This window comes from Suricata suricatta, chromosome 2 (assembly GCF_006229205.1).
Source record: "Suricata suricatta isolate VVHF042 chromosome 2, meerkat_22Aug2017_6uvM2_HiC, whole genome shotgun sequence".
NCBI lineage: Eukaryota > Metazoa > Chordata > Mammalia > Carnivora > Herpestidae > Suricata > Suricata suricatta.
This window is the reverse complement of record NC_043701.1, coordinates 43127797-43155766: the sequence shown is the minus strand read 5'-3', so window position 1 is coordinate 43155766 and position 27970 is coordinate 43127797. Positions and strand designations below refer to the sequence as shown.

Genomic DNA, 27970 nt, shown 5'->3' with positions numbered 1-27970 from the left:
AAATATTAAAAAATTTAAAAAGTGTCAAGTGATAAATATGGAAAAGTATTTCTGGAGGTTAGGGGATAAAGAGATTATCTTCTATTATTCTTTTAAAAAAATTTAAAGGTTTTATTATTTATTTTTGAGAGAGAGAGAGACAGAGTGCAAGCAGAAGAGGGGCAGTGAGAGAGGGAGACACAGAATCCAAAGCAGGCTCCAGGCTCTGAGCTGTCAGCCCAGAACCTGTTGCGGGGCTTGAACTCACAAACTGAGAGATCATGACCTGAACCACCCAGGGCACTCCTTTTATTTTTTATTCTAGTAAGGCATAAGAAACCATTTTTTTTTTCTGGCTCTTAATAAGTATGGACCTTCAAATTACTGTTTTCTCGTCATCCTTTAAAAATTTAATTAGGTCGGGTGCCTGGGTGGCTCAGTCGGTAAAGCATCTGACTTCAGCTCAGGTCGTGATCTTGGGGTCTGTGAGTTCCATCCCTGTGTCAGGCTCTGTGCTGACAGCTCAGCCCTCAGCCCTTGGAGTCTGCTTTGGATTCTGTGTCTCCCTGTTTCTCTTCCCCTCTCCTGCTCATGCTCTGTCTTTCTCTCTCTCTTGAAAAAGATAAACATTAAAAAAATTAAAAATTTAATTTAGTGTATGAAATACTTTCCTGCAGTTTGAACTTGTAGTAATTAGAATTAATATTTATAGAGTATAGCTTTTTGGTCTTTGTGGAGAGGTTGCACTTGTTAAGGGATCTGGAGTAGACAGAATGGTTTTGGATGCTACTTGTACGGACTTATTAGTTGTGACCACTTGGGCAGGTTTTTAAATCTCTCTGTACCTGAGTAATAGTATCTACCTTCTGTTTTGAAGATTATAATAGAATACTTGCAAAGCACTTAGAACACTGCCTTGGACTTAACAAATGATTAGTAAATGTTAGCTATTCCTTTCTAGGGAGAAGGGATAATAGCCATTGAAAGTCTTTGGTTTTTGTTTTTCATTTACTTAAAAAAAACAGAAAACTGAGGAGCTGGGAATCAACATTGAATGAATAGAGGATAAAATGCAAATGCTTGTGTCTTATTTTTATTCAAGACAGTTAACTAAAAAAAATCAATTTATATATATTTAATTTTTTGTCATTAGCATACTTTTTGTTTTTGTAATAGACAATCCAGGTTTCACAGCTGAAAGGTGTCCCTTGTTTCCTGGTTTCCTTCTTCCTTACCGGCCAGTAACTGACCTTCCCTGCCCACTACACTTGCCTTAAAGTCAAGGCCTGTATCTTTTTGAATTTGGAAAATGAATCAGAATTTTATGTATTTATTTATATACTTATTTATTTATTTAGTAGTCTCCATGCCCAACATCGGGCTTGAACTCACCACCGTGAGATTGAGAGTAGTGTGCTCTACGGACTGAGCCAGTCAGCTGCCCCTAGAATTTCATTTAAGTCTTAATTTCTGGTTAATTTCTTTTTTTTTTGAAATTTATTTATTTATTTTGAGAGAGAAAAAGAGTGAGTGTGAGTGGGGTAGGGAGAAATAAAGAGAGAATTCCAAGTAGGCTCTACACTGTCAGACTTGGGAGACTCAGACCCCCAAACTGTGAGATCAGACCTGATCCCAAATCAAGAGTTGGACGCTTAACCAACTGACACACCCAGGTGCCCTCATAGTTAATTTTTTTCTCTTAATGGGGTGGGATGTCTTTCTAGGAGAAAGGGTAGGACCTTCTGAATTTAATTTGCTTTTCTTTTGTTCTGATGGAATGGTAAATATGGCCAAAATACAGGAGTATCCCACTTAAAAAAAAAGTGAAACTTTATTATTTTTTATGATGGGATATTTTAAACATAAATAAAAGCATAAAGAATAGTAAAAACCACTCCTTATATGTCTATCACTGTTTATTCTTTAAAAAATAATAGCTTTATTGCAATATAATTTATATAACATACAAGTCACCCTTATAAGTTATACAACTCAATGTAATTTTTGTGTGTTTTACCTTGTATATTCACAGATATGTGCAACCCATCAATTGCACTGTAGTCAATTTTAGAATATTTTTATCACCTCAAAAAGAAAACTCACACTCTTTACCTGTAATTCTCCTGTCCTTTACTTCCTGCTGGAATTTATTTTCTTTCTGTATGGATTTGACTATTCGGTACATTTTGTCTATTTATTTGTTTGCTAATTTATTTATTTTTAGTTGAAGTAGTATAAACATGCAATATTTAGTTTCAGGTGTTTCCTATATATTTTACATAAACGGAATAATAAAAATGGTGGTCTTTAGTGACTGGATTCTTTCTCTTGCATAATAGTTTCAAGTTGTAGCATATATCAGCACTTCTTTTTTTTTTAATTTTTTTATGGTTTTTATTTATTTTTGAGAGACAGAGACAGTGAGAGCAGGGGAGGGTCAGAGAGAGAGGGAGACACAGAATCCGAAGCAGGCTTCAGGCTCTGAGCTAGCCATCAGCACAGAGCCCGACGCGGGGCTTGAACCCACAAACCGCGAGATCACGACCTGAGCCGAAGCCGGACGCTTAACCGACTGAGCCACCCAGGCGCCCCACAGCACTTCTTTTTTATTGCTAAAGAATATTCCATTTTATGGTTATGCCAGCTTTGTGTTTATATATTCATTAGTTGATAGACATTTGGATCATTTCCACCCTTTGGATATTATGAATAATGCTACTCTAAACATGCATGTATAAATTTTTATGTGGACATATGCTTTCATTTTGCCTGCAACCTTGGACTGAAATTGCTGGATCATATGATTATCCTATGCTTACGTGTTTGAGGAGCTGCCAGATCACTTTCCAAAGTGGTGTACCATTTTATATTCCCAACAGCATTGTATGAGGGCTTTGATTTCTCCATATCTTTGCCCAAACTTGTTCTATCTGACTTTTTGATTCTAGCCATCATAGCGGGTACAAAGTGTATCTCATTTTAGTTTTGATACGCATTTCCATGGTGGCTAATGATGCTGAGCATATTTTCTTGTGTTTGTTGGCCATTTGTATATCTGACTTTGAGAAATATATATTCATATCCTTTGCCCATTTTTAAACTGGTTTCTGCCTCTTTATTATTGAGTCATAAAGAGTTTTTGTATGATACAGATAATGTGCCTTTATCAGAGACATGATTTACATTTTCTCTTGTTCTGTGGGTCATCTAAGAATTTTGTAGTTTTAGCTATGTATTAGCATCCATTTTGAATTAAAATTTTTATATGGTTTGAGGTAAGGGTCCAATTTCATTCTTTTGCATGTGGCTATCCAATAATAACCATTTGTTGCAGTTTCTCATTGAATGGTCTTAGCATCCTTGTTGAAAATCAGTTTTCCATAGATGTGTAAGTTTATTACTGGATTCTCCATTCTCTTCCATTTATCTATATGTCTATCTTTATGCCAGTACTTACTGTCCTGATTACTATTGATTTGTAGTTAGGTTTTGGAATGGGGAAATCCTCCAACTTTGTTCTTCTTTTTGAAGATTGCTTTGACTATTCTCAGTTGCTGGCAATTCTATATGAATTTCAGAATATTCTTGCCAGTTTGTACAAAGAAGCCCTATGGGAATCTGATAAAGATTGCAATGAATCTGTAGATCAATGTGGGAAGTATTGCTGTCTTAATGTTATGACTGCAGATCCATGACATGGGATATTTTCCTATTTATTTAGATCTCCTGTAGTTCTTTCAACTATGTTTTATAATTTTCAAGGTATATGTTTTACACTTCCTTTGTTAAATTTATATCTAAGTATTTTATTCTTTTGAATGCTATTGTAAATGCAATTGATTTTTGTATATTAATATTATGTCTTTCAACTTTACTTGTTTATTAGCTCTCATAGTTTTTTACTGAATTTCTTAGGATATTCTGTACACCAGATCATGTCATTTACTTCTTCATTTCCAATCTCAGAGCCTTTTAGTTCTTTTTCTTACCTAATTGCCTGACTTAAAACCTCTGGTACAATGCTGTTGTTTTCTTGTTTTTGTTAATAGTGCCTTTTGTTGATTTCTCATACAAGCTTAGTAGTAGCTGGATTTGAAGGGAGATGAGGCCGGTGAGATGAATTAGATTAAAGCTCATCAATATGTCAAGGTTGGGGGCTGAAAGTGGACACCAGAAACAGGTTTCTGTTACTCTTTATTTTTTAAATGTTTTTTTAATGTTTATTTTATTAAAAATTTTTTTAATGTTTTATTTATTTTTGATAGAGAGAGACAGAGCATGAGAGGGGGAGGGGCAGAGAGAGAAGGAGACACAGAACCGGAAGCAGGCTCCGGGCTCTGAGCTAGCTGTCAGCACAGAGCCTCACGCGGGGCTCGAACCCACAAATGTGAGTTCTGACCTGAGCTGAAGCTGGAGGCTCAACCGACTGAGCCACCCAGGCGCCCCAGTTTATTTTATTTTTGAGAGAGAGAGCGAGCAAGGATGAGTGGGGAAGGAGCAGAGTGAGAGGGTTGAAGCAGGCTCCAGGCTCTGAGCTGTTGTCACAGATTCTGACATGGGACTTAAACTAAAGGACAAACTCAAGGACAGTGAGATCATGACCTGAGCCACCCAGGTGCTCCTGTTACTCTCTATTTTAGTAATAGTTGTGTGAAGGGCCTCAAGGAGCTGCCAGAGGCTGCAGTGGCCTTTAGCGGCTTTTCTCTCTTTTAGCATCTGCTGCTTCTGTTTTCTAGGTACTTACTGGCAGAATAATGGGCCCCCAGATCGTGATAGTAGTGCTGGTAGGCCTTGACCACCTGAGTGAACTGCTCCAGCTCCTTGGGACAGTTCTGCCTGTAGCTCTTGCCTTCCCTCTGCTGACAGCCCCTCAGCCTTTCCTGGATAATGTTGATGATTTCTTGATCAACTGTACAGTCTCTTCTCCATTGCATTTCTGCTTCAAACATGCACAAGACATTCTTTTCCTGGCACTCAGTGATGTCTGGCACATGGCTAAACTCCTGGTGGTAGTAGTAATACCTGTTCTTTACATGTTGCCACTCTGTGAACTCTCTTTTCAGGTCACAGGCTGATCCATGAGGAAGTCAGAGGCCTTTGTCAAATACGTTATGAGGTTGAGCATTGAGGTCTGCGGCAAGGGCACCAAGATGTGGTGTGGGGCTTCCGGGTACACATCCTTGTCCCAGCTGTCCAGCATGGGGGCCTCCGATCTCTGACCTGTGAGCCTCGCCTCCACTTGGATCCCACCACCTAGTCTGGCATGGTGCAACAGCCCCTCCAGTACAATGTTTAATAAAAATAGTGAATATGGACATTCTAGTATGCGTCTGGCCTTAGGGAGAAAGCATTTAGTCATTCATCCTTAAGTATGACATAAGCCATAGGTTTTGCACAGATGTCCTTTATCAGTTTGAGGAAGTTCTCTTTTATTCCTAGTTTTTTAATGGAAGAATGTTGGATTTTATTTTGTCAGATGCTTTTTTTCTGAATTGAGATGGTAACATGGTTTTTAATTTTTGTTTTATTGATATGGTGTACTATTGTAATTCATTTTTGGATGTTAGACTAACCTTGCATTCTTGGAGTAAGTTTCACTTGGTCATGGTGCATAGTTCTTTTATATGTCGCTTGATTCATTTTGCTAGTATTTTGCTGAGAATTTTTGCATCCATATTCATTAGAGATATTGGTCTGTAGTTTTCTTGTGTTTGCTTACTTGTGGTATTGATGTAACTCAGTCTTATAGAATGAGTTGAGAAGTATTCCTTTCTCTTTTATTTTTTGGAGTAGTTTGTGAAGAATTGTTATTTGTGTTGGGTAGAATTCGCTGTCTGGTCTAGTCTTTGTGGGTAGTTTTTTGATTACTAATCCAATCTCTTATTATAGGTCTCTTTAGATTTTTTATTTTGTTTTTAGTTAGCAACAGGTAGCTGGAAGCAAGATGAATAATGCGGATGTCCTGCTCCTCCAGGGAAGGTAGTTCTCTGACTAGGAGCTGTGGGGAGAGGGTGCCTTATTCTTGACTGTACCAGTCTGGAGTGGCGTTTCTATCTTGTTGTGAGCTAGGAGTGAGGAGAGAAGGAGTGAGTCTTGGTTTTTTACATACTATAGCCTTAATTTTCTTACTGAGTTTTAGTAGATTTTTTATGTTTATTTTCTGTATTCTCTTAGGGTAATATCCAGAGACTTTAAATGGTTGCTTTAAAAAATAATTTTCACCAGTTTTGCTGAGGAGTGGGTCCATGGGGCTTCTCACATGTCATTCCAAAAGTGGAATCTTCTGAAACTTTAAATTACATAGCATAGTGGTTATGTGAGACATACTTATCAAAGGATTTGGTCAGAGTTCCGTTAGATCTCAAAGTACTCTAGAGTTTGTAAAACTGTTTAGGAATAAGTTAAAAGTTATTATTTACATGCTAATTAGGAACAAATGCTATGTGCAAAGATAATATTTTTGTACGTATGTTTTATTTGAGCCATAGGATTAAACTTTTTGTAGATAAACAGGGATAATTCAGTAATCTTAAGTCATTCAGGCTTGCTGTGAAATCCATCGATGAAGCCAAAGTGGGAAGGAGCTCTTTTTTAAAATCTATTGTCCTTCTGCCTAAGCTGACGTTTTAAAATCCACCAATTTTTACGAAAGGAAATTCATGGTACACCAACTTCACACAGTGTGTGATTTCTTAATTTCTTGCGAATGGGCAGCATGCCTTTTAGCTTCTGTCTTTAAAATCAGAGAGAGGCATTTTGGAAACATATACCGGCTACTGACATCAGCTCAAATTGTTGGTTTTCTTATTATGTATTAGCTTTATGGAGATGTAAATCTTATATTTCAAAATACATTATTGTCCACAATGGTACATGATATTGCTTATGACATAGGGGAACCAGTATGGAGAATTTTGATGTAATGGAATTTATGCAGTTATGCATGACCTTATGTTTTGCCCTGGTAGGGAAGTCATTTGGTCTGAAATAATTAAATAGCTGTGGTTCTTTGAGGAAGAGCCATTTGTTGGACCTATGTTTAAAATCAGCACCCTTTGCCCCTCTTAAGAATTACAACAAAGCAAACCAAACTAATCCCTCTACTGACTCATGCTTTTCAATTTTATGTCTTGATATTAAATTGCAGGCAGTGGCAGCCTAAAAAGACAAGGATCTAGAGACCAGGGAGAGGGTACACAGGAGCAAGTTTCTGTCTGCCATTAGCTTTGTGATTTAGGGGAATCATATAACTAACCTTTCTGGGCCTCTCCTACAGAATGAGAGGACCAGCTGATTACTAAGTACCTTCTAGTTGTTAACGCCCTTTGGCTTGAAAAATAAGTCCTTTTTTTCAAGCTTTGGAAAGGTAACTTGTGGCACAGGTCCCAGGAAAAATGAAGTGGAAAAGTAGAGCCCTGCTATAGGAAAACATCTACTTTGGCTATCAGGTATCAATTCAACTGGTGCTTTTTATACTTTAAGGTGCATGTGAATCACCTGGGGATTTTGTTTGACGTGAGGCTGAGATTTTGCATCACAAGCTCTTGCGTAATACTGATGCTGGTCCAGGGACTACTTTGGGTAGCAAGGAGCTAAACAGTGTAGAAAAGGAGGGCTTTCAGCAGCTAGTGAAATAAAAGGTGACTAAGGAGAAACTGAGAGCAGGAGAAACAGAAACTAAATGTTGCCTGTGTTGTTTTGTTAGTAAGAATAGATCTTAAATTCTATGAAGAAGTCCTTGAAAAACTAGTGTTTGATGTAGAACATTTTCATTTATAGACATTGTTGGAGAGTTAATTTTTCATGTTGGAGGCTTTTTTTTTCATTTTTATTATGACAAGCTGAAAAAATTTGTTCATTAACTAAGGTTTTTGAGGTCATTTTCACATGATAGCTATTTTCACCAGATGCAGTCGTGTGTGTTTGTATTCAAACATTTGCTATGTCTTTTGTGGTCACTTATCTAAGCACTTTGATTGATTTTTTAATATATCATTTAATAGCATTGATGGAAAAAACTCTTCTCTATGACCATTACTTAGGTATTTAATCTCTTCTAGAGAAAACCTCATGGGCTTTCTGTGAGCATGAGGTGAAAATGACCCTTTTGGATGATGAACTTATAGATCTTCTCTTCCTATTTTCTCTCCTTAAGACTCTTTTGAACTGGCTGATGCTAAATGTATGCAAAGGATCTCACCTTGTTGGTTAGCCTGTTGATTTCTGTTTTTGGCTAGGTCTCCAAATGGAGATTGTGCCTCCAAGTCTTTATTCTTTATGATATTTTAACAACATTTCATATAGCTGGTCATTCTCTTTTTCTAGATTTTTCTACATGTTTTTCATTTCATTACAGATGGCTTACTCCTGGTCTCATTGGAGGCCCCTCTTCAGTTTTTCTGGCCATCTCTTCTTTTGTTTTCCTGGCCTCTGGCCCCAGAGCCCTGTTTTTCTACCTTGGAAGCTTGTGTCTTATTTCATCCCAACTCCCCCACACCCTTGCCCCATGCACCTTTCCCCTTTTCTGACTATATTTTGTATTCTTTCACTGTAATAAATCATAGCTTTGATGATAACCATATGATGAGTGCTGTGAGTCCTCCAAGTGAGTCATTGCGTGGTACTGATTTTGGGTAATACTCTGCTCTGGGCTGCAAGGGAATGGTGTGTCTTTATTTTTTTATTTTTTTTTAATCTTTTTTGAGAATGATGTATCTTTATACTGGCAGTCTAATAATATGGTATATTACAACTTTCCACATATCTCTGGAGTATATAATGAGAATATGTGGCACTTATTAAGTACGGTTACTTCCCTCTCAAATAAATAAATCTAATAAAAGTATAATAAAGTGTTTATTAAATTTTTTTGTATGCTTTCTGCCAGATTTGCAGTTTAGTCATCTGGCAAGTTATATGTTATATAATGCCATTAGTAATAATAAGTGATGCAGATGTTTTTCAGAAGCTCTCCCACATATGTTAAAACTCATTTTAAGTTTATTTTCCTGCTATGTATTTTTCCCTTCACTTCCATCAACAGCTTGCCTTTATCTGACTAATTCTTTTTTAGTGTAAAGAGAGGCCTTGGATGAAGTTTCCTTCCTTCCTTCCTTCCTTCCTTCCTTCCTTCCTTCCTTCCTTCCTTCCTTCCTTCCTTCCCTGTTGTTTGTTTCCCTAAACTGGTCATTGAAATAATATCATACTCACATAGAAGTTGCAAAAGTAGTGATTCCCTAATAATGATAGAACAATTATCAAATTACTAAACTGATGTTTATATAATGCTATGACTAAACTTAAGTCTTATTTAGATTCACTAGGTTTTACATTACATACCCTTTTCTTTTTGGAATATGCCTCAAAGAAATTAAAATTTATCTATGAAACTACCACCCAAATCAAGGTACAGAACTTTTCCATCCTCCCAAAGAATTCCTCTTCTACTAGTTTGTTAAAGTCACACCTTCCCTTAACCCTGGCAAACACTGACCTATTTTCTATCAGTTTAATTCTGTCATTTTGAAAATGTTACAGAAATGGAATTATTTAATATGTGATATTTTGGGATTGGGTGTTTTTAAGACTTTTTATTTGTTTTGTTTTTTCATTTTAGAGAGAGAGAGTGTGAGCACAAACAGGGAGAGAGGCAGAGAAAGAGGGAGACAGAGAGTCTTAAGCAGGCTCCATGCCCAGTGTGAAGCCCTGTGTGCCATTTAATCTTTCAACCCTGAGATCAAGACCTCAGCTAAAATCAAGAGTCAGACACTTAACCACTGAGCCACCCAGGCACCCCTGGGATTGGGTGTTTTTTTTTTTCACTCAGCATAATGCTCTTGAGATCCATCCAAGTTTTTGTTATTTCATTTAAGAAATTGCTGAGTTTTATTCCATGGTAAGGACGTACCATATTTGTTCACACATTGAAGGACATTTGTTGCTTTTCTTCAATGTAGGTTTTAAAAAATATCATAAAAAGGGTAAAAACCATAGCAATGGCTAATGTTTATTGAGTGCTTATATGTGCCAAGTATTGTGCTAATAAAATCATGTTCTTTTTTTCAAACTAAGTTTTTTTAAAATTTTGAATTGTGAGAAAATATAATGTAAAATTACCATCTTAACCATTTAAAAATATTTTTAAAGTTTATTTATTTTTGAGAGAGAGAGAGGAAGAGAGAGAGAGAGAGAGAGAGAGAGAGAGAGAGAGAGAGAGAGAGAGAGAGAGAGAGAATCCCAGGCAGGCTCTGCACTGCCAGCACAGAGCCTGATGTGGGGCTGGAATCACAAATCATGAGATCATAGCCTGAGCCAAAATCAAGAGTCAGGTACTTAACCAACTGAGCCACCCAGGTGATCTTCTGTCTTAACCTTTTTATTTTTTTATTAAAAAATTTAAAACTATTTTTTAAAAAGTTTATTTCTTTTGACTGAGAGAGAGAGTGTGTGAGTAAAGGAGGGGCAAAGAGAGATGGAGAGAGAGAGAGAATTCTAAGCAGGCTTTGTGCTGTTAGTGCAGAGCCTGATGTGGGGTTTGAACTCACAAACTGTGAGATCATGATCTGAGCCAAAACCAAGAGTCAGATGCTTAACTGACTGAGCCACCCAGGCTCCCCATCTTACCCTTTTTTAAGTGTACAATTCAGTAGTGTTAAGTACATTCACATTTTTATTCAACCAGTCTCCAGAACTTTACAAAACTGAATCTCTGTACCCATTAATCTAAAGCTCCCCACTTCTCTCTTGCCCCAACCCTGGCTGCCACTATTCTCTCTTCCATGAACTTGACTACCCTCGGTACCTCATGTAAGTAGAATCATGTAGTATTTGCCTTTTTGAGTGGTTTATTTCACTTAACATAATGTTCTCAAGGTTCACTCATGTTGTTGCATATGTCGGAATTTCCCTCCCTTTTAAGACTGATAATATTCCATTGTATGCATATACCACATTTTGTTTAGCCACTCATTCACTGATGGACAACCCAACTTGGGGTGCCTCTACCTTTTAGATATTGTGAATAATGCTGCTATGAACGTAAGAGTGCAAAGGTCTCTTTGAACTTCTGTTTTCATTTCCTTTGGATATATACCCAGAAGTAGAATGAGTGGATCATACGGTAATTTATATTTTTAATTTTTTGAGGAACCACCACACAGTTTACATAGTGGTTGCACTAGTTTAGATTTTCACCAAGAGTGCACAAGGGTTCCATTTACTTCACAGCCTTGCCAACACTTATTTTCTATGTTTTTTGTTTGTTTGTTTGTTTTTTTGTAGTAGCTGTCCTAATAGGTGTGAGGTGGTATTTCATTATGTTTTTGATTTGCATTTCCCTTGATTAGTGACGTTGAACATTGTTTCACATGCTTTATGACCATTAGTAAGTCTTCTTGGGTTAAATGTCTATTCAAGTCCTTTGTTCATTAGAACAATTTTTTTGTTGTTGATATTTGTGAGTTCTTTATGTATTATGTATACTAATCATAATTAGATATATAATTTGCAAATATTTCTTCCATTTCATAGGTTGCCTCTATTGCATTCTTACTTATTCCTCTTTATTTTATAGATGAGGAAGCTGAAGTATGGAGAGTTTTGGTAACTTTGAGTAACCTGCCCCTGGTTTCTTTGGAACGTAGATCCAAATTCACACTGACCACCTCCAGAGCCTGCACTTTTCACCATTGCATAATTCTCGGCTAATTTCTTAGCTAACTTAATGCAAACAAGTGGTCTTGCTTTCTATGATTAGCCTATGTGGAAGGCCTACTTTAAGAAGCAGATTGGTTTACATTTTTATTTTTTTATTTTTAATTTAGTTTTAATTTTTAAAAATGTTTATTCTAGAGACATAGAGAGACAGAGTGTGAGAGAGGGAGACACACACACACACACACACACACAGAAAGAGAGAGAGAGAGAGAGAGAGAGAGAGAGAGAGAGAGACAGGGAGAGAAAGAGAGAGAATCTGAGGCAGGCTCTAGGCTCCGAGCTGTCAGCACAGAACCCGATGTGGGGCTTGAACCCATGAACCATGAGATCATGACCTGAGCTGAAGTCAGATGCCTAACCGACTGTGCCACCCAGGCACCCCTGATTTACATTTTTAAAATGTATAGTTGATCCTTATTATTTGCAGATTCCATATTTGTGAGTTTACCTGTTTGCTAAAATTTATTTGTAATACCAGGGTCTGTACTTATGGTGCTTTTGGGTCATTCATGATCATACACAGAGTGGCAAAAAATTTGAGTCACTTGCCACACATGTTCCTGGCAGATATCAATCATAGTGAATCTTTGCCTTCTTGTTTCAGCTCTTATACTATAAATTAGTGTCCTTTTTGTGGCCTACTTAGTGCTATATTTTCTACATCTCTGTGGTTTGGATTTGTTTATTTGTTTTGATTTTTGTTGTTTAAAATGGTCCCCAAATGTAATGCTGAAGTGCTGTGTAATGTTTCTAAGTGCAAGAAGGCTGCAGTGTACCTTATAGAGAAAATATATGTAGCAGATAAGCTTCCTTCAAATATGAGTTATAGTGTTGCTGACTGTTGAGTTGAATGTTAATGAACCAACTATATATTAAATAAAGTATTTTTAAACAGAGAAACACACAAAACAAAGTGTCATGTATTGATTGGTTGATGAAAAAGTTGTGACTAGAGGTTCACAGGAGTCTATTTCCCCTAGAAGCAATAGTTCAGTATTTACTCAGTGTTTGCTATGACCTTATAGAATGGAATGACTTGATGAATAAGGAAAATTGACTGCATTTCCTATTATTTAAATCAATGGCATTGAAAAATATCTGATTATGTTTCCAGCAACTTGGATTTATGGTTTCACATATATCTGCAAAATCCAAAAATTAAAGTTAAATTCAGAAATGTTTTTTCTGAATTTTTCAGAAATTGTCCAAGTTTAATTTGCTATGCCTTAAGAAATAATTAACTCATAATTCATGGTGTGAAGTAGATTTTTACTATAAATAAATGCTTTCTTTTTATAGTGAACGAAAATGTCTTTATTTAAAGCCCGTGACTGGTGGTCTACTGTTCTGGGAGAAAAAGAAGAATTTGATCAAGGCTGTTTGTGTTTGGCTGACGTTGACAATACTGGAAATGGACAAGGTAAGCAATATATGACCACACATCTTGGAGCAAAGCTTTACAGAAATAAAATAAAGATGGCTTCCTTTTAAGAATGTACTTCACTGAACATAAGTGAACTATACGATTATGCCCTAATTTTGAAGATGGTTTTCCTTGTAAGTAATATTTAGGTAGTAGGCTAATAAAGATTGTTTCTGCTTCTGTTTTGCTCTTTGTTTGTTTGTTTTTGGTTTGTGTTGATTCTATCATATTATTTGTAAGTAGAGCCACTAAAATATTTTTATTTATTTATTTTTAAAGTTTATTTATTTATTTTGAGAGAGAGAGAGAAAGGAGGCAGAGGTGCCAAAAGGGACAGGGACAATCCCAAGCAGGCTCCATGCTGTTAGCACAGAGCCAAACATGGGGCTCAATCCGACAAACTACGAGATTATGACCTGAGCCAGAATCAAGAGTTAGACGCTTAGCTGACTGAGCCAGAAATTGTTTTTAAGGAAAATTATGTTTTCTTTTCTTTTTTTTTAACATCTATTTTTGAGAGATGGAGACAGAGCACAAGTGGGGGAGGGGCAGAGAGAGAAATACACACAGAATCCGAAGCAGGCTCCAGGCTCTGAGCTCTCAGCACAGAGCCAGATGCAGGGCTCAATCTCACAAACTGCGAGATCATGACCTGAGCAGAAGTTGGACGTGCAACTGACTGAGCCAGCCAGGTGTCCCAGAAAATGATATTTTCTGAAAATTGAATCTGAAAGCCATTCATAACAGAATGCTAAAATTATTCTAGCTCTATTGGTTGGGAGAAAAATAATTAAATCATTGCTTTTGTTTTCATATTATGATACTAGAAACAATATTCTATCTTATTCTTATATTGATTTGCTCCTCTATGCATCTTCATATTTTTTGAAGAAGTCTTTAAAACATTTTAGTTCTATGTAATTGCTATTTGGAAATTGTACTATTATTTTATCATTATTATTATTTTTTTTTTAGAGAGGGAGTGAGAGCATGAGCTGGGGAGAGGGACCTATGGGGAGAGAGAGAGAATCTTAAGCAGGCTCCATACTATGTGGAGCCTGACACGGGGCTCTATCCCACAACCACGGATCATGGCCTGAGCCAAAATCAAGAGGGGGATGCTCAACTGACTAAGCCTGCCAAGTGCCCCTGTTTTAATGATTATAGTCATGAGCTTTTTCTTTTCCTTTTTGTAATCCACATAGTCATTGGCCTCTTAAGAAGCAAACTTACTATAATCATTATTCTGTTCAGTGTTTATAAATATTGTCCCCTTACAACTTTATTTTATTTCTCTTTCCTATAACAAAAAACAATAGAATCTTGGGGACAAAGTGAAAGGAGAAAATTATGTTTTAAAAATTTACATTAAAAATTTTTTTAATGTTTTATTTATTTGAGAGAGAGAGAGAGAGAGAGAGAGAGAGAGGAAGGGAGAGAGAGAGACACGGCATGAGCAGGGGAGGGGCAGAGAGAGAGGGAGACGCAGAATCTGAAGACAGGCTCCAGGCTCCAAGCTAGCTGTCAGCACAGAGCCCAACATGGGGCTTGAACCCATGAACCGTGAGATTGTGACCTGAGCTGAAGTCAACTTAACCAGATGAGCCACCCAGGAACCACTAAAATTTACATTTTAGTAAATAAAATTCACTTCATCACTTATATACAACACCCAGTGCTCATCCCAATAAGTGCCCTCCTTAATACCCATCACCCATCGAAGCCATCTTCCACCTACCTCCCTCCACTAATTCTCAGTTTGTTCTTTATTGTTGAGAGTCTTTTGTGGTTTGTTTCCCTCTCTCCTTTTTTTCCCCCCACAGAAGAAAATTACATTGGCAAAGAAGAATGGGAGGTACTAAGCTGTACTGAGTACCTGAATTATTTCTAAGGGAAATCTGGGTCCTGCCCTTCCACTGATAGGAGATGGGAAAGTCTTCTACTCAGAGAGTGTCCTGAGAGTTTCCTCAAACGTTATGAACTTTATCTTCCGCTTGTTTGTTTAAACTTATGATTCCCTTATCATTTGCAGCCTAGAACACTCAGACTACAGAACTATATGCCAAAGTGAACAATTTCAAACTCATTTATGCCCAAACTATCCTAAGCTCAATTTGGTTGGAAACTATCCTATTGATTGTCTGAATAGGCTACTGTTTACTCATCATTTCTTTTAGAGCTCTTTACTGGGATGCCACCAGTGGGTTACCAGTTACTACTTTGCTTCCTCTCGATTTGTGGCCAGCTGTGATAAGCTTGCTCTGTTTTCCCAAGGATACTGTACAAAAATAATTTCCTGTGTGTGCCCCACATAGGAAAAAAAATCCCCAATCATTATTTCTCAAAGCGTGGACCATCAGCATCATGATATTCTGAGGGTGATTATTATATATGACGATTTTCTGTTTCAGACAATATGAAGTCCTATAAGGTCATGTTTCCTGGAGGGAGGTGGATTACAGGGGGACTTAGGTATCTGCATTTTTGACAAGCTCCAGTGTTGGATGGTGGCACACTACAGTTGAATAATTATTGTTGATCTTATGGAGTGGAAGGTAAATGAGAGTGGTTTGGGATATGCTTTGTTTGAGAAAGGAATGTCTAGTAGGCAGAATAGAGGTAGTGATTTTGAAGTGAGCCATATGCTGGTTGTATTTGAAGCCCTGGGAATGGCGGAAAGAACCTTAGGACCATAATTTTTAGCATACAAGCATTAAAGGGGGAGGTTTGGGAAGGGTAAACAGTAAAGGATTCTGAGAAGGGCAGGCAGAGAGGAAGGAGAACCAGTTGGGCTGGGACCTGGGAGGCAAAATTTAGTGACATGAAATCTAAAGTTTCCATGCCATTTAGCAGCAAGTAGTCATTAGTGTTCTTGGTGAGGGTGGATGAGTGGGCACAATGGTAACAAAATCTAGATTTGTGAGAGGAGTGAGAGGTGGGGAAGACTGAGTGTTTATGGACCTTTAAAGAAACTTAGCTATGAAGAGAATAAGGGAGGATGATAACTGGGGGCAACATTGGGTAAGGAGAAGTGGGAAAAATTCGTTGTGTAGCATAGAGGATATAATAGAGCAGGGATGGGACACCTGTCTGGCTCCATAGGTGGGGCGTGTGACCCTTGATATGGGGATTGTAGGTTTGAGCCCCACAACGAGTGTAGAGGTTACTTAAAAATAAAATGTTAAAAAAATAGAGCAGGGATTCAGAGAAGATAGTCAGAGATGAGATCAGGTGTGCAGATGGGAGAGTTACCCTTAAGCAGGTGTGAGCACTTTTTTTTCACTGTGACAGAAGGCAAGAGGGTAAGAATGGATACAGATGAAGAGAAATGTGCAGGTCAGGTTGGAAAGTTGAAACAATACTGACCCCTACTTTGGAGTGATCAGAGAGTGAAAAGATGGTATTAGGGATCTTTAAATCATTTTAGACAAAGCCAACTTGATACACAGAAGGATTCCTTACTAATCTTGAGATCCCAGTTGAAACCAGACACCATATATTTAAAGTGGTGTGTACTTCCTGTTTTTCTTAATTCAAGATTCTGACTCAGGGGAGAGGTAGTGAGAGTGGGGCTGAGAGGGAGACTCTGAGTGGGCCAGCTTAGGTTTCATGCTAGCCTGTGGCCTGGAGGGGAACTTACTACAAGAATCCTGAATGGAAAACACCTAGGGCTGACTGAAAAATAGCTACTATGTTTATTTTTTCGCTACTCAGCATTTGTACCTCACAGTGAGCTGTCCCTGTGTAACTGCACAAGCTTGTGTTCTTACCCATCTGCAGTGAGAGGTCACCACACGCACCTACTGCTTCAGAGGCACTCTCACGGAGCCCTGGCTCTGCAAAAGTCCCAGATCTTTGGGTGATATCCCTTTCTCTTGTCGTTTAGTCATTATCATGTTCCAATATTCTGCTGCCTCTAGACTCAGTGGTATGTATGTACAATCTCCATTCAAAACCTATATGAAAAGAAGAGAAGGAAAAATTTTGAAAATTAAGATTAAGGAGTAGAAAAAATTGTATGGTAACTTAAAAAATTCATATTGGGGAATAACATCTGTTTTGTATCTTGTCACCGGGCTATGTAACTATGCTACTTTTTGGTTTTGTTTTTTTTCACTTTGACCAGCTCTTGGTCTTGAGTGGAGATGAAGGAAAGGGAGAATTGGTGTAGGCCTTCATTCCGGAGGGATCTAGAACACTGATGCTTGCCTGAAGAGAATTGTAGTAGTTTCATTTACTGCTGCTCCAGATAGTATGGGGGAGGGTCTTTGGAGATCCCTGGGTTTCACTCAGATTTCTTTCAGCCCTATTTGGCCCTTAAGAGGTGATGAGGTAGGCCTGGTTCCTGCAGGTGGGATTGTGGCAGTGCATTCAAAGAGATATGCCTTTTCCTGTCAGGTGAAAGCCAGCTGTTTCTGTTGGTCTCTGTTTATTGGAAAGGAAAAAATACATTATTAAGATCTAGAACTGTATTCAAGTAGATGGGTTATATCAGTTTTCTCTAAGAAAAGATGAAATGTGGATTAATAGAAGAATTTAGGGTTGCCTTTAAGTTATACAGATCAACCCTAACTCTTTCTATAAGACCCATTAGACTTCAATATTGGCATATTTGGTTATTAAACATGGATGTGATCGGAATCACTACATGTGCATATTGAGGCTTTTTGGCATCTAATTTTGGAAACTACCCCAAATCAAACCTAGGAGTGGTATTGCTTTTGATTTTCCTCCCTAACAGGGAGATAGGGTTCCACTGGTTTACATATAGCTGTGCCAGTATAATATCCCTCGTGTAAATGTTGGGGAACCAAATGGATGTTCTGTTATTTTCTGTGGAAATACATTTCCTTTATTTAAAATTAAAAAAAATCTAATGTTCATGTGTGGGAAGCAACCCAAGTGTTCAGTGTTAATGGCTTCCTCTGTTGGTAAGAATGCTTTGAATTTTCCTCTCTATATTTTTCTGCTTTAAAAATAAAACACACGGGGCATCTGGGTGGCTCAGTTGGTTAAGCCTCCGACTTCGGCTCAGGTCAGATCTCACGTCTGTGAGTTTGAGCCCCACGTCAGGTTCTGTGCTGACAGCTAGCTCAGAGCCTGGAGCCTGCTTCTGGTTCTGTGTCTCTCCTTCTCTCTCTGCCCCTCCCCCTCTCATGCTCTGTTTCTCTCTGTATCAAAAATAAAATAAAACATTAAAAAAAATTAAAAAAAATCTAATGTTCATTTTTGAAAGACACAGAGAGAGACAGAGTGCAAATGAGAGAGGGGCAGACAGAGAGAGACGGAGACACAGAATCTGAAGCAGGCTCCAGGCTCTGAACTGTCAGCACAAAGCCCGACACAAGGCTTCAGTTCATAAGCTGTGAGATCACAATCTGAGCTGAAGATGGATGCTCAACCAGCTGAGTCACCCAGGCACCCAAAATACATTTCGTTTAAACTCTCAGAAACTGGGTGAGAGAAATCATAGGCTGGCTTTGCTCTTCCACTGGTTGAACTAAGTTAAAAAATTCACTTATTACTGAGTCTCCATAATTATCAACAGTAGTATTTTCTGGGTTTCAAGAGTTGGTAGTAACTTGAGCCAATATTCAGTAGTCTCACACAGTTTGGGTATTTCCCTTTTCTCTATGCACCTGAATAAATGACTACTGCTCCTCTAGGGAAGGATCTGAGAAAACTTATATTAGGCATATGTGGTGTTATAGCAACATCTATACATTGTGTTGTCTTTATTCAAGGGACTAAGAGTCTGTAAACATACTTACGTGTGGGAATTAGTGAGATGCCATGACTGTCTAAATGGTGGCTTGAGTTAGTCCTCTTTTTCATAGACCTAGAATATTTTTAGTTATAGGTTTCAAAAAATAGACTTGAGTTTAATAAACACATTATAGGACATTCTTACAATTGAATACTACTCAGTAATAAATAAGTGAACCATGGGGGGAAAAAGGGTTTTAATGAATTGCCTGTTCATTGCATTCCTGGGGATCCCATTAATCATAGGTTGAAATCTGTGAGAATTAGACTATTACCTGAGATCTGGTTATTATAAAAGTCCTGATATTTTAATAGTCATACTTATATCTTTTGATTCTAGAGGTTAAATTGTCAACATGTGGACTTTGCTGTCCTGGCTTCCTCTTATCTCTGAAGATAGGACTGTGTCGAAGTTGAGTCTTGATTATTTAGTGCATGAAACAGGGATTAGGGCATAGCAGGATACATAGAAAGTTCAGTGGGGGAGTGTTTTAGAAGAGTTTGGAAGTTTAAGTATATCCAAGTCTTCTAGACTTTGCCACTAACCTCATTATATAACATTGTAGTCTCTTTCTGATGAATGCCCTTACTCTTTTTATTTATTTATTTATTTATTGAGAGAGCACATATACAAGTGGGGGAGAAGGGCAGAGGGAGAGGAGAATCTTTTTTTTTAATGAAGGAAAATAGCGTGTACCTTTATTGATAATGATTGGCAACAAACATGAATAAAGGTTTAATTTGGTGTCTTTTACATTAATATTATTCTTTAAGTATTGGGAACAGAAAAGAATTAAGCAAAAAATCACTGTCACCTCTGGGTATTTATTAGAAAAGAAATTAACTATACCTACTAGAGACCACAGAAGGAAATAATTTTAACATTGCAGTTCTAGATCAAACCTCGCAATAAAGAACTCTAAAGTTTTCAGAGTGAAGGAAAAAGGAGGGAGAGACAATCACTTAGGACCATGCTTCTCAAATTTGGCCCCTTTTACAGACATGCTCTTGGGGAAGGGGTTTGCAAGTTTTCTGTAGTAATATTTTAAATGTTGCATTGACTTCCATTCGTAACCTAAACAAGTTAAGACACTGCTCTTTCAGATCGCCTGGATGACCATATGGCATAACGGAGGGAACCCGTGATTGCAGCAGCTGTGCTGATACCTCTGATCCCTGAGGCGCCAGCGACCGTGCTTAACGTTTCACGTGGTGCTTCCCACGTGGGGTCCTTAAGACCCTTCACAGCATTGTTGAACATTTTCTATGAGATTTGTGAGTTGTCAGGGTTAAGAACATGAATTCAGAGCAGTGATTCCCAAGATAGGATGGAGTGGTGTGGGGATAATGACTGGGGAGACATAAGTTGAAAAAGCACAGTCCAAATACCTATTGTTTTCATACTGCAAATTCTGTCAAGTTAAACTCAACAAAGTAACCTTGAGGCAATAGCAGGAAACCAATTATAGCTTCATCCTAGGGTGCTTGGAGTAATCTTGGTTGAGAAACACTGGCTCAGAGGTCCTGACATATGGAGAACAGTAAGAGACACGTGCCCAAGAGAAAGAACATCTTTGGGGTCATTGAGTGAATCCTAAGCCATACCCTGTCATGGTTTTTTGGAACGCAAAGGGCCAATGGAAAAGAAACCCAAGATGTCTATCAACCTTCTCTGTGGTTTGGGGCAAGTTGGTCTGCATTTAATACTGAGTCAAAAGAAGGAAAAGGTGTTTTTCCCAAAAAATCCACCCTCCTCCCTTTTATTGTGTGAACACATTTCAGAATTTTAAGTAAACTGTTGCTGTGGCTGTTAGTTCCAGATCCATCCACTAGGAAGTGTGGTCCTCGTTTGAAATGCCATCTAGTTCTCAAGGGGAACATCATCCTGGGTTCTGCCCTGTAATTACTGCAGAGCTCCAATCTGCTTTAGCCGCTTCATCAGCTCCCCACTCTGATGCATTTCCACTAGGTCCGTGCATCCGCTGATGCACTCTTTACTGATAAAGACCCGAGGCACTGTTCTGGCTCCTGTGAGCTGTTCCAAATAATTTTGAATCTTGCTAGTGTCACTGGTGGCTGTGTTATCAACGAATTCCAAAAGCCGTTGTTTGAAGGACAATTGGCTGAGGAGCTCTTGGGTCCTCCTGTAGTAGGGGCAGGAGGGCTTGATAAACACAACCGCCTTCCTGGGCTGGATTCTGCAGTTCACAACTCTTCGGCCATGCTGACACACCGCTGCCTCCTGAGGAGGAATCCTCAATGGCAGGTATTGCTCTGAGTGAAACCTGGGAGAGGAGACTCTTAAGCAGAATTCACTCTCAGTACAGAGCCTGACTCGGGGCTTGATCCTACGACCCCGGGTCATGACGAGTTGAAACCAAGAGTTGGACTCTCAAACTGACTGAGATATCCAGGCACCCCCCCCCCTTTTTTTTTTTTTACTGTTATCCAGGAAACCTGGAGAGACTGTGAACTCATTTGTTACTATAACTTAAAACCTACAGAATCATTCCTTGAATTAGATTCTTAGTGGTTAAGCCCTGCTGATGTAAGAAGTAAGAAATTCTTTCTGTGGAGTCCCAAGGACCGTGAGTTTTATTCTTTACACTGAGATAGGGATTTTGAGGTTTAAACCTATTATTCTCTTATTTTAAATTATCCAGTGCCTTTAGAAAAGCCATCTTATATATGGATGGCATTCTTCTTTCCTGTTCAGTTGGGCTAGGGCAGCAGCTATTTAGTCCACTAGAGTGCCACCTGCAATGGGCACAGAGTCTTAGATGCTTGGAGGTCTTAACTTGATTAGCCATTGTGTCACTATATACAGTGTTGTTTTTTTTTTTTTTAACCCTGCCTGGAATGTGAACAGGAGTCTTACTACTTTGTGCCCCAACTCAGCTAAAGAATCAATTTCCAAATATCCCTGTAGGAATTGATACCTGCAATTTATTCTCTGCTGCCAATCATTTTTATCTATTGTTTTTTCCTTTTTCCCTCACAAGTTGCAGTAAACAACTAATGATGAATACAAATAAAAGATGGATTGGAGAAAGAGTGACAGATCTTCCAAACGCAGAAAGAGTTGAATTGGCCAAGCCTTAGTGGGGGATGGGAACAGCATGGCTCCAGAGACTTTGTAGACCTCCAGGGGGCTACCATCAGATCATCTAGCAGCAGATTCCTGTGTCTCTCTCTGGATTATCCCAGAAATAATTCCCAGGATAGTATCTCTCTCATTGGGTTATTATGAGGATTTAGTGAGTTAGTACATAAAAGTACTTAGACCATTGTTTGGCACATAATGAACTCTCAGTAAATAAGTATATAGAACTCCTACTTTTAAGTAGTTGGGAAAAAGTCAGTATTCTATACAAATACAGCAATTTCAGAACCCAAAGTATTAGTTTCCTGGAACTGCCAAAACAAATTGCCACAAATTGAGTGGCTTAAAGCAACAGAAATTTATTCTCTGACTATTTTAGAGGCCAGAAGTCTGAAATCAAGGTGTTGGCAGGGCTATTCTATCCCTAAAGCCTCTAGAATCCTTCCTTGCCTCTTATAGCTTCTGGTAGTTTTAGGCATTCTTTGACTTGTGAATGTATCTGTCATTCCAATCTCTGCCTCCATTGTCACATGATCATCTTCTGCTTGCATATATTCACAGGACGTTCTTCTCCCCTTGTCATTTCTACTTCCTCTTCTTATAAGAGAGTCCTATTGCACACCTAATTGAATGTGACCTCATCTTACCTTTATTACGTCTTTAAAGACCCAATTTCCAAATAAAGTCATGGATACTGGGGGTTAGGACTTCAATATATCTTTGGGGGGGGCACAATTCAGCTCACAACACCTATCTTAACCATTTCCTTCTCTTGTGTCCAAGTATAGACATTGTTAATCAGAGCTCTCTACCTAGTGAGGCCTCAGAATCCGTTTTACAACCAGCTGTAGAGTTGATGCTCTGTGATGAAATCAGCTTACAACCTTATACTAGTCTTTTGTAAAAGGACTTGCTTTGACTGAGTTAAATTATAAACACTGACACCAAAGCAAGGCTTAGGAAGAACATGTAATATGTTAGTATCCGTGAATATTGGTGATATAAAAAAGCTCTTTTTGAAAAACTACATTATTAATATAAGTTCATTTTAATTACTTCTCTTTTGGCAGATTGGCTATTGTATATGAAGCAAGATTTAATTGTTTAATTTTTAAATTTCTCTTTTAGACATTAGAAAGTTTATTTCCAAAGAGATTTTGTTGTTAATGTTTGTTTCTTCTTATATCTTTTAAAACAATCTCTCCACAGATAAAATAATTGTGGGTAGCTTTATGGGATACCTAAGAATCTTTAACCCTCATCCTGTAAAAACAGGAGATGGAGCCCAAGCTGAAGATATGCTTCTAGAAGTACATCTACGAGATCCAATACTGCAAGTGGAAGTAGGAAAGTTTGTTTCGTAAGTACAGCCCACTACTTCTGGCATATTATCTTACTTGGAGTGTCATTTCCTCACTGTATCATTCTTTTGGATTCTTAAATGAAACAAAGACTATCTATGAGTTAATATATTTTCTAGATATTGTTACTTGGGTGTTCCTCATGTACTGAACATTTTTTTAAATGGAAACTAGCACATTTAAGAGAATAATTTAGGACTTTTATTTTTAAATAAAAAAATTTTTAAAATAGAAACAGACCTAAGATGCCTGACATATTAGATGTTTAAAGGAAAAGAGAGAAGCTTTTGAAAGTAACCAAATGAAGAAATAGAAAGTAATAACTTACTTAAAGCACTAATTGTATAGGTTATAAATGTCTGTTAAAATAATCAGACAAAGTAGCAGTTATGTTATTTGGTACATAAATTTAAAGCTTTAAAGTGAATTAGTACTTATTTGGTGTAGAAAGGTCCTTAGTTTTTTTGCTTAATTTTTAAATTTTATTTTATTTTATTTTATTATTTTATTTTATTATTTTATTTTATTTTGTTTTATTTTATTATTTTATTTTATTATTTTATTTTATTTTGAGAGAGAGAGCACGCATGTGCACAAGTTGGGGTGGAGCAGAGAGAGAGAGAGAGAGAGGGACAGAAGATCTGAAGCAGGCTCCATGCTGACAGCAGAAAGCCCAATACAGAGCTTGAACTCATGAACTATGAGATCATGACCTAAACTGTAGTCAGATGCTTAACCGACTGAGCCACCTATGTGTCCCTGTCTTTTCATTTTTTAAGAGTGAGGTGTTGCCATGATCATTGTGTTCAATAATCCTAAGTAGGGCTATCTATGTGTGGTCGTTGGAAGGGAGGAGGTTAACATTAACGAGTGGATATTGTACCTGCACTAATTAACTAGTACTATTTCATTAATCTTATCTATAAGATACGATCTGCATTTAAAGATCAGGAAACGAGGTAGAGCTCAGAGTTTTAGGTCACACAGCCAGGATTCAAGACCCAGGTCTATCTGACTCCATACTCTCTTATCTTTCCATGACATCATGTTCTTCTCTTGTATATGATTGAAAAATTGCTTTGAGTGTTCAGGGCAATAAATTTTTTTTGAAGTCAATATTGAGTATGTAATAATTGTATATATTTGCATTTTCTGGTAGTAGAGCAATAGGTGAGCATTTACATTCATTATAATGATTTTTTTGCAGGTATTATCTAATATAATTCTTATTTTGTAAATGAGAGACTAACACTATGAAAAGTTAAATGATTACAGAGTCAGGACCCCAACTCCAGGTCTTCAGATTTCACTTATAATTTTCTAGTTTAGAACAGAGTCTGTACCAGAGGTCTTACACTGGAGGACTGCTTGTAGATGTGTTTTTAATTTAAAAGAGTTGCTAATATTTAAGAAGCAGGGGATTTCACATAAAATCCCTGCTTTCTTGTTTTTCTTGGGAAAAAATTTAAAAAAAGTGGAGATTTGGCCACAAGCCCAGAACTGAGTGGTGGTTGCTTCCTTTAGTCTGGCTCCACTCTGCAGCAGACCACAGCCATTAACATTCTTCACTCATTTCCATCCAATGACCTGACCCTTGGAAGAGTGGATTTAGGATTTCTAGACTGTATTTTGTCTTAGAAACCAGTTGATAGGGGCTGCGAAGTGTATTGGTGACAGTGGCAGTTTAGTCCAAACTGACATATTTTCAATGCCTTTAATAAAATTTCTGAGCTGGAAGTGACATGTGCCTTTTACTAATGATTAGCATTCTGTGGTGCTTTATATTTTATAAGGTGCAATCACATGATTTTATTTCATTTAATTGAAACCTCTTATTTTCCAAGATGGGAAACAGATTCAGAAAGATTAACTTACTTGCCTAAGGTTAATTAGCCAGAGAGACAGGACCAGAACTTGAATCTCTGTATTATGAGAGAGCACTCATGAAGGGGCCTCGGATTCAACTTTTTCTGGGAGGCTCTACTGGTTTCAACTGAAGGAAGTTCCTTGAGGCAGAGTCCTTGAGCCTCTGGGATTGTCAAAGTGGCGTTTGTTGTTACATTTATTTTTTAGTTTTTAATATTATCTAGTAAATTTTTAATTAACTGATTGTAGGGTGTGGTTATAATCTCTTTTTAAAAATTATTTTATCTATTTCTTGGTTACATCTGAAGTTAACATTTAAATTTTTAAAACTTTCCCCATTTTTCAGAGGTACTGAAATGCTTCATTTGGCTGTGTTGCATTCTAGAAAACTTTGTGTCTACTCTGTCTCTGGTAAGAAACATTTTTTCTAATACAGAATTTGTATTAAAAATGGCTTCTTAATATGATATAAGAATAGATGCTTGCCTATGTTCACTTGTTAGAGAACACAAAACATTTGGTTGAAGATTTTCTTATCTTGGTTAACATTTTCCCTTGTTAATTTATTTTTTCAGGTACTTAGGCTATTACTGTTTTTTTTTTTTTTTTGCTATTGTATACATTATATTTTTAGTAGAAGGTTCCTTATAATTTCCTTCCCAGAAATTGTGTCCAGGATTTCCTGTGACTATTGGGGCCAATTCTGCATACTTAGGACACTTGAGTGTTTTAAAAGACTTTTGTTTATTTATTTTTTTTTATTTAAGTATAGTTGGCACACAATGTTACATAAGTTTCAGGTGTAAAACATAGTGATTTCACTTCTCTATATGTTATGCCATGCTCACCACAAGTGTAGCTACCACCTGTCACCATACGATGCTATTACAATACTATTGACTGTATTCCTTATGCTGTACCTTTTTTCCAGGACACTTGAGTCTTAAGAAATGTTCAATAACAACATCAAACGTCATTAGATGCTAAGTCATAATGTTTAAATTACCTTTTTTTTTTGTAAATTACCTTTTCTTTGGTTAACCTCAAGTTACACTTAGAATCTTGGCTTTTGGTGGTTTTTACTCAACTGACCTGAAGGCACTTAATTGAGGCCTAATCAGGGTTCAGTCTCTAACATTTTTTTGTAGGTACAAGTATGGTAGTTAATTGTAGTTTGGTTTCAGCATTTTGGTTGTTATTAAATATAAAAGATTACTTTACAATATTTTATTTTAGTTACTAAATACATTTTAGTTTAAGCTGAGTTATTTTAACGGATATCAACATTGGAGAAATTTTTTACTGGAAAAATAAAGCTAAGTCTCTGTGGGTCTATTCCTTATACAAGAAGTGTTCTTTGGAGTTTGCTGTAAATATTAGCTTTAGGATTTGGATTTTTCATACTCATTCTCTCGATTAGGGCTTTCTTTGTATTTTGTCTTCAATTTGAATGATGATTAATATTTACTGTCACTGAACTGGATATTCTTTTTTTATGCTGGGTTATTATTATTATTTTTTTGGTTTTAGGAGTAGAATTCAGTGGTTCATTACTTACATAAAACACCCAGTGTTCATCACAAGTGTCCCCCTTAGAACTCACCACCCATCTAGCCCATTTCCCTCTGTCAACCCATAGTTTTTTCTCCATCATTAATAAGAGTCTCTTGTGGTTTGTTTCACTCTTTTCTCTCTTCCCTCTCCCATAGGGCCCTTTATTTTATTTCTTAAATTTCACATATGAGTGAAATCATATGGTATTTGTCTTTCTCTGACTGATTTATTTTGCTTAGCATAAGACATTCTATAGCTCCATCCACGTGGTTGCAAATGGAAAGATTTCATTCTTTTTGATGGCTGAGTAACATTCCGTTGGTGTGTGCGTGCGTGTGTGTGTGTGTGTGTGTATACACATATACCACATCTTCTATATCCATTCTTCAGTTGATGTACATTTGGGCTCTCTCCGTAATTCGGCTATTGTTGATAGCACTGCTACAAACACTGGAGTGACTGTACCTTTTCAAATCTGTATTTTTGTATCCTTTGGGTGAATACCTGATAGTGTAATTGCTTGTTCATAGGGTGGTTCTATTTTTAATTTCTTGAGGAACCTCCATACTGTTCTCTAGAGTGGCTACACCAGTTTGCATTCCCACCAGCAGTGCAAGAGGGTTCCCCTCTCTCCCCATCTTTGCCAACACCTTTTGTTTATTGTGTTGTAAATTTTAGCTATTCTGACAGGTGTGAGGGGGTATCTCATTGTGGTTTTGATTTGCATTGCCCCAATGATGAGTGATATTGAGCATCTTTTCATGTGTCTGTTAGCCATCTGGATGTCTTCTTTGCAAAAGTGTCTATTCATATGTTCTGCCTATTTCTAACTGGATTATTTGTGGTTTTTTTTGGGGGGGGTGTTGAGTTTGATAAGTTCTTTATAAAAATCATATACATATTTCCTTTACATATATAAATCTATATAAAATCTTTATCAGCTATGTCTATGTCATTTGCAGATATCTTCTCCCATTCCATAGGCTGCCTTTTAGTTTGGTTGATTGTTTCCTTCACTGTGCAAAAACTTTTTATCTTGATGAAGTCCTAATAGTTCATGTTTGCTTTTGTTCCCTTTGCTTTCGGTGACATGTCTAATAAGAAGTTGTTATGGCCAAGGTCAAAGCGATTGCTGCCTATGTTCTCCTCTAGGTGATTTCTTGCCTCACATTTAGGTTTGTCATTCATTTTGAATTTATTTTT

The 27970-nt window shown here is 37.4% G+C and overlaps 2 protein-coding genes and 1 pseudogene across 2 annotated transcripts in view; 1 reads left to right on the top strand and 2 right to left on the bottom strand.

Moving 5' to 3' along the window:
* Positions 1-5179, bottom strand: part of LOC115274890 — a 9181-nt pseudogene extending 4002 nt beyond the window's left edge.
* Positions 1-27970, top strand: part of BBS9 (Bardet-Biedl syndrome 9) — a 445423-nt gene that overhangs the window by 4257 nt on the left and 413196 nt on the right. Inside the window, exons 2-4 of the mRNA XM_029925279.1 lie at positions 12994-13114; positions 23196-23346; positions 25560-25624. Of these exons, the coding sequence (XP_029781139.1) occupies positions 13003-13114; positions 23196-23346; positions 25560-25624 (328 nt within the window). The 5' untranslated portion in view covers positions 12994-13002. The remainder of the gene's footprint in view (positions 1-12993; positions 13115-23195; positions 23347-25559; positions 25625-27970) is intronic.
* Positions 20787-24920, bottom strand: LOC115280415 (glutaredoxin-1-like). The gene is made up of 2 exons (XM_029925298.1): positions 24908-24920; positions 20787-21094 (listed from the first exon to the last, which is right to left on the bottom strand). Exons 1-2 carry the CDS (start codon positions 24918-24920, stop codon positions 20787-20789), a joined length of 321 nt encoding a protein of 106 aa, XP_029781158.1.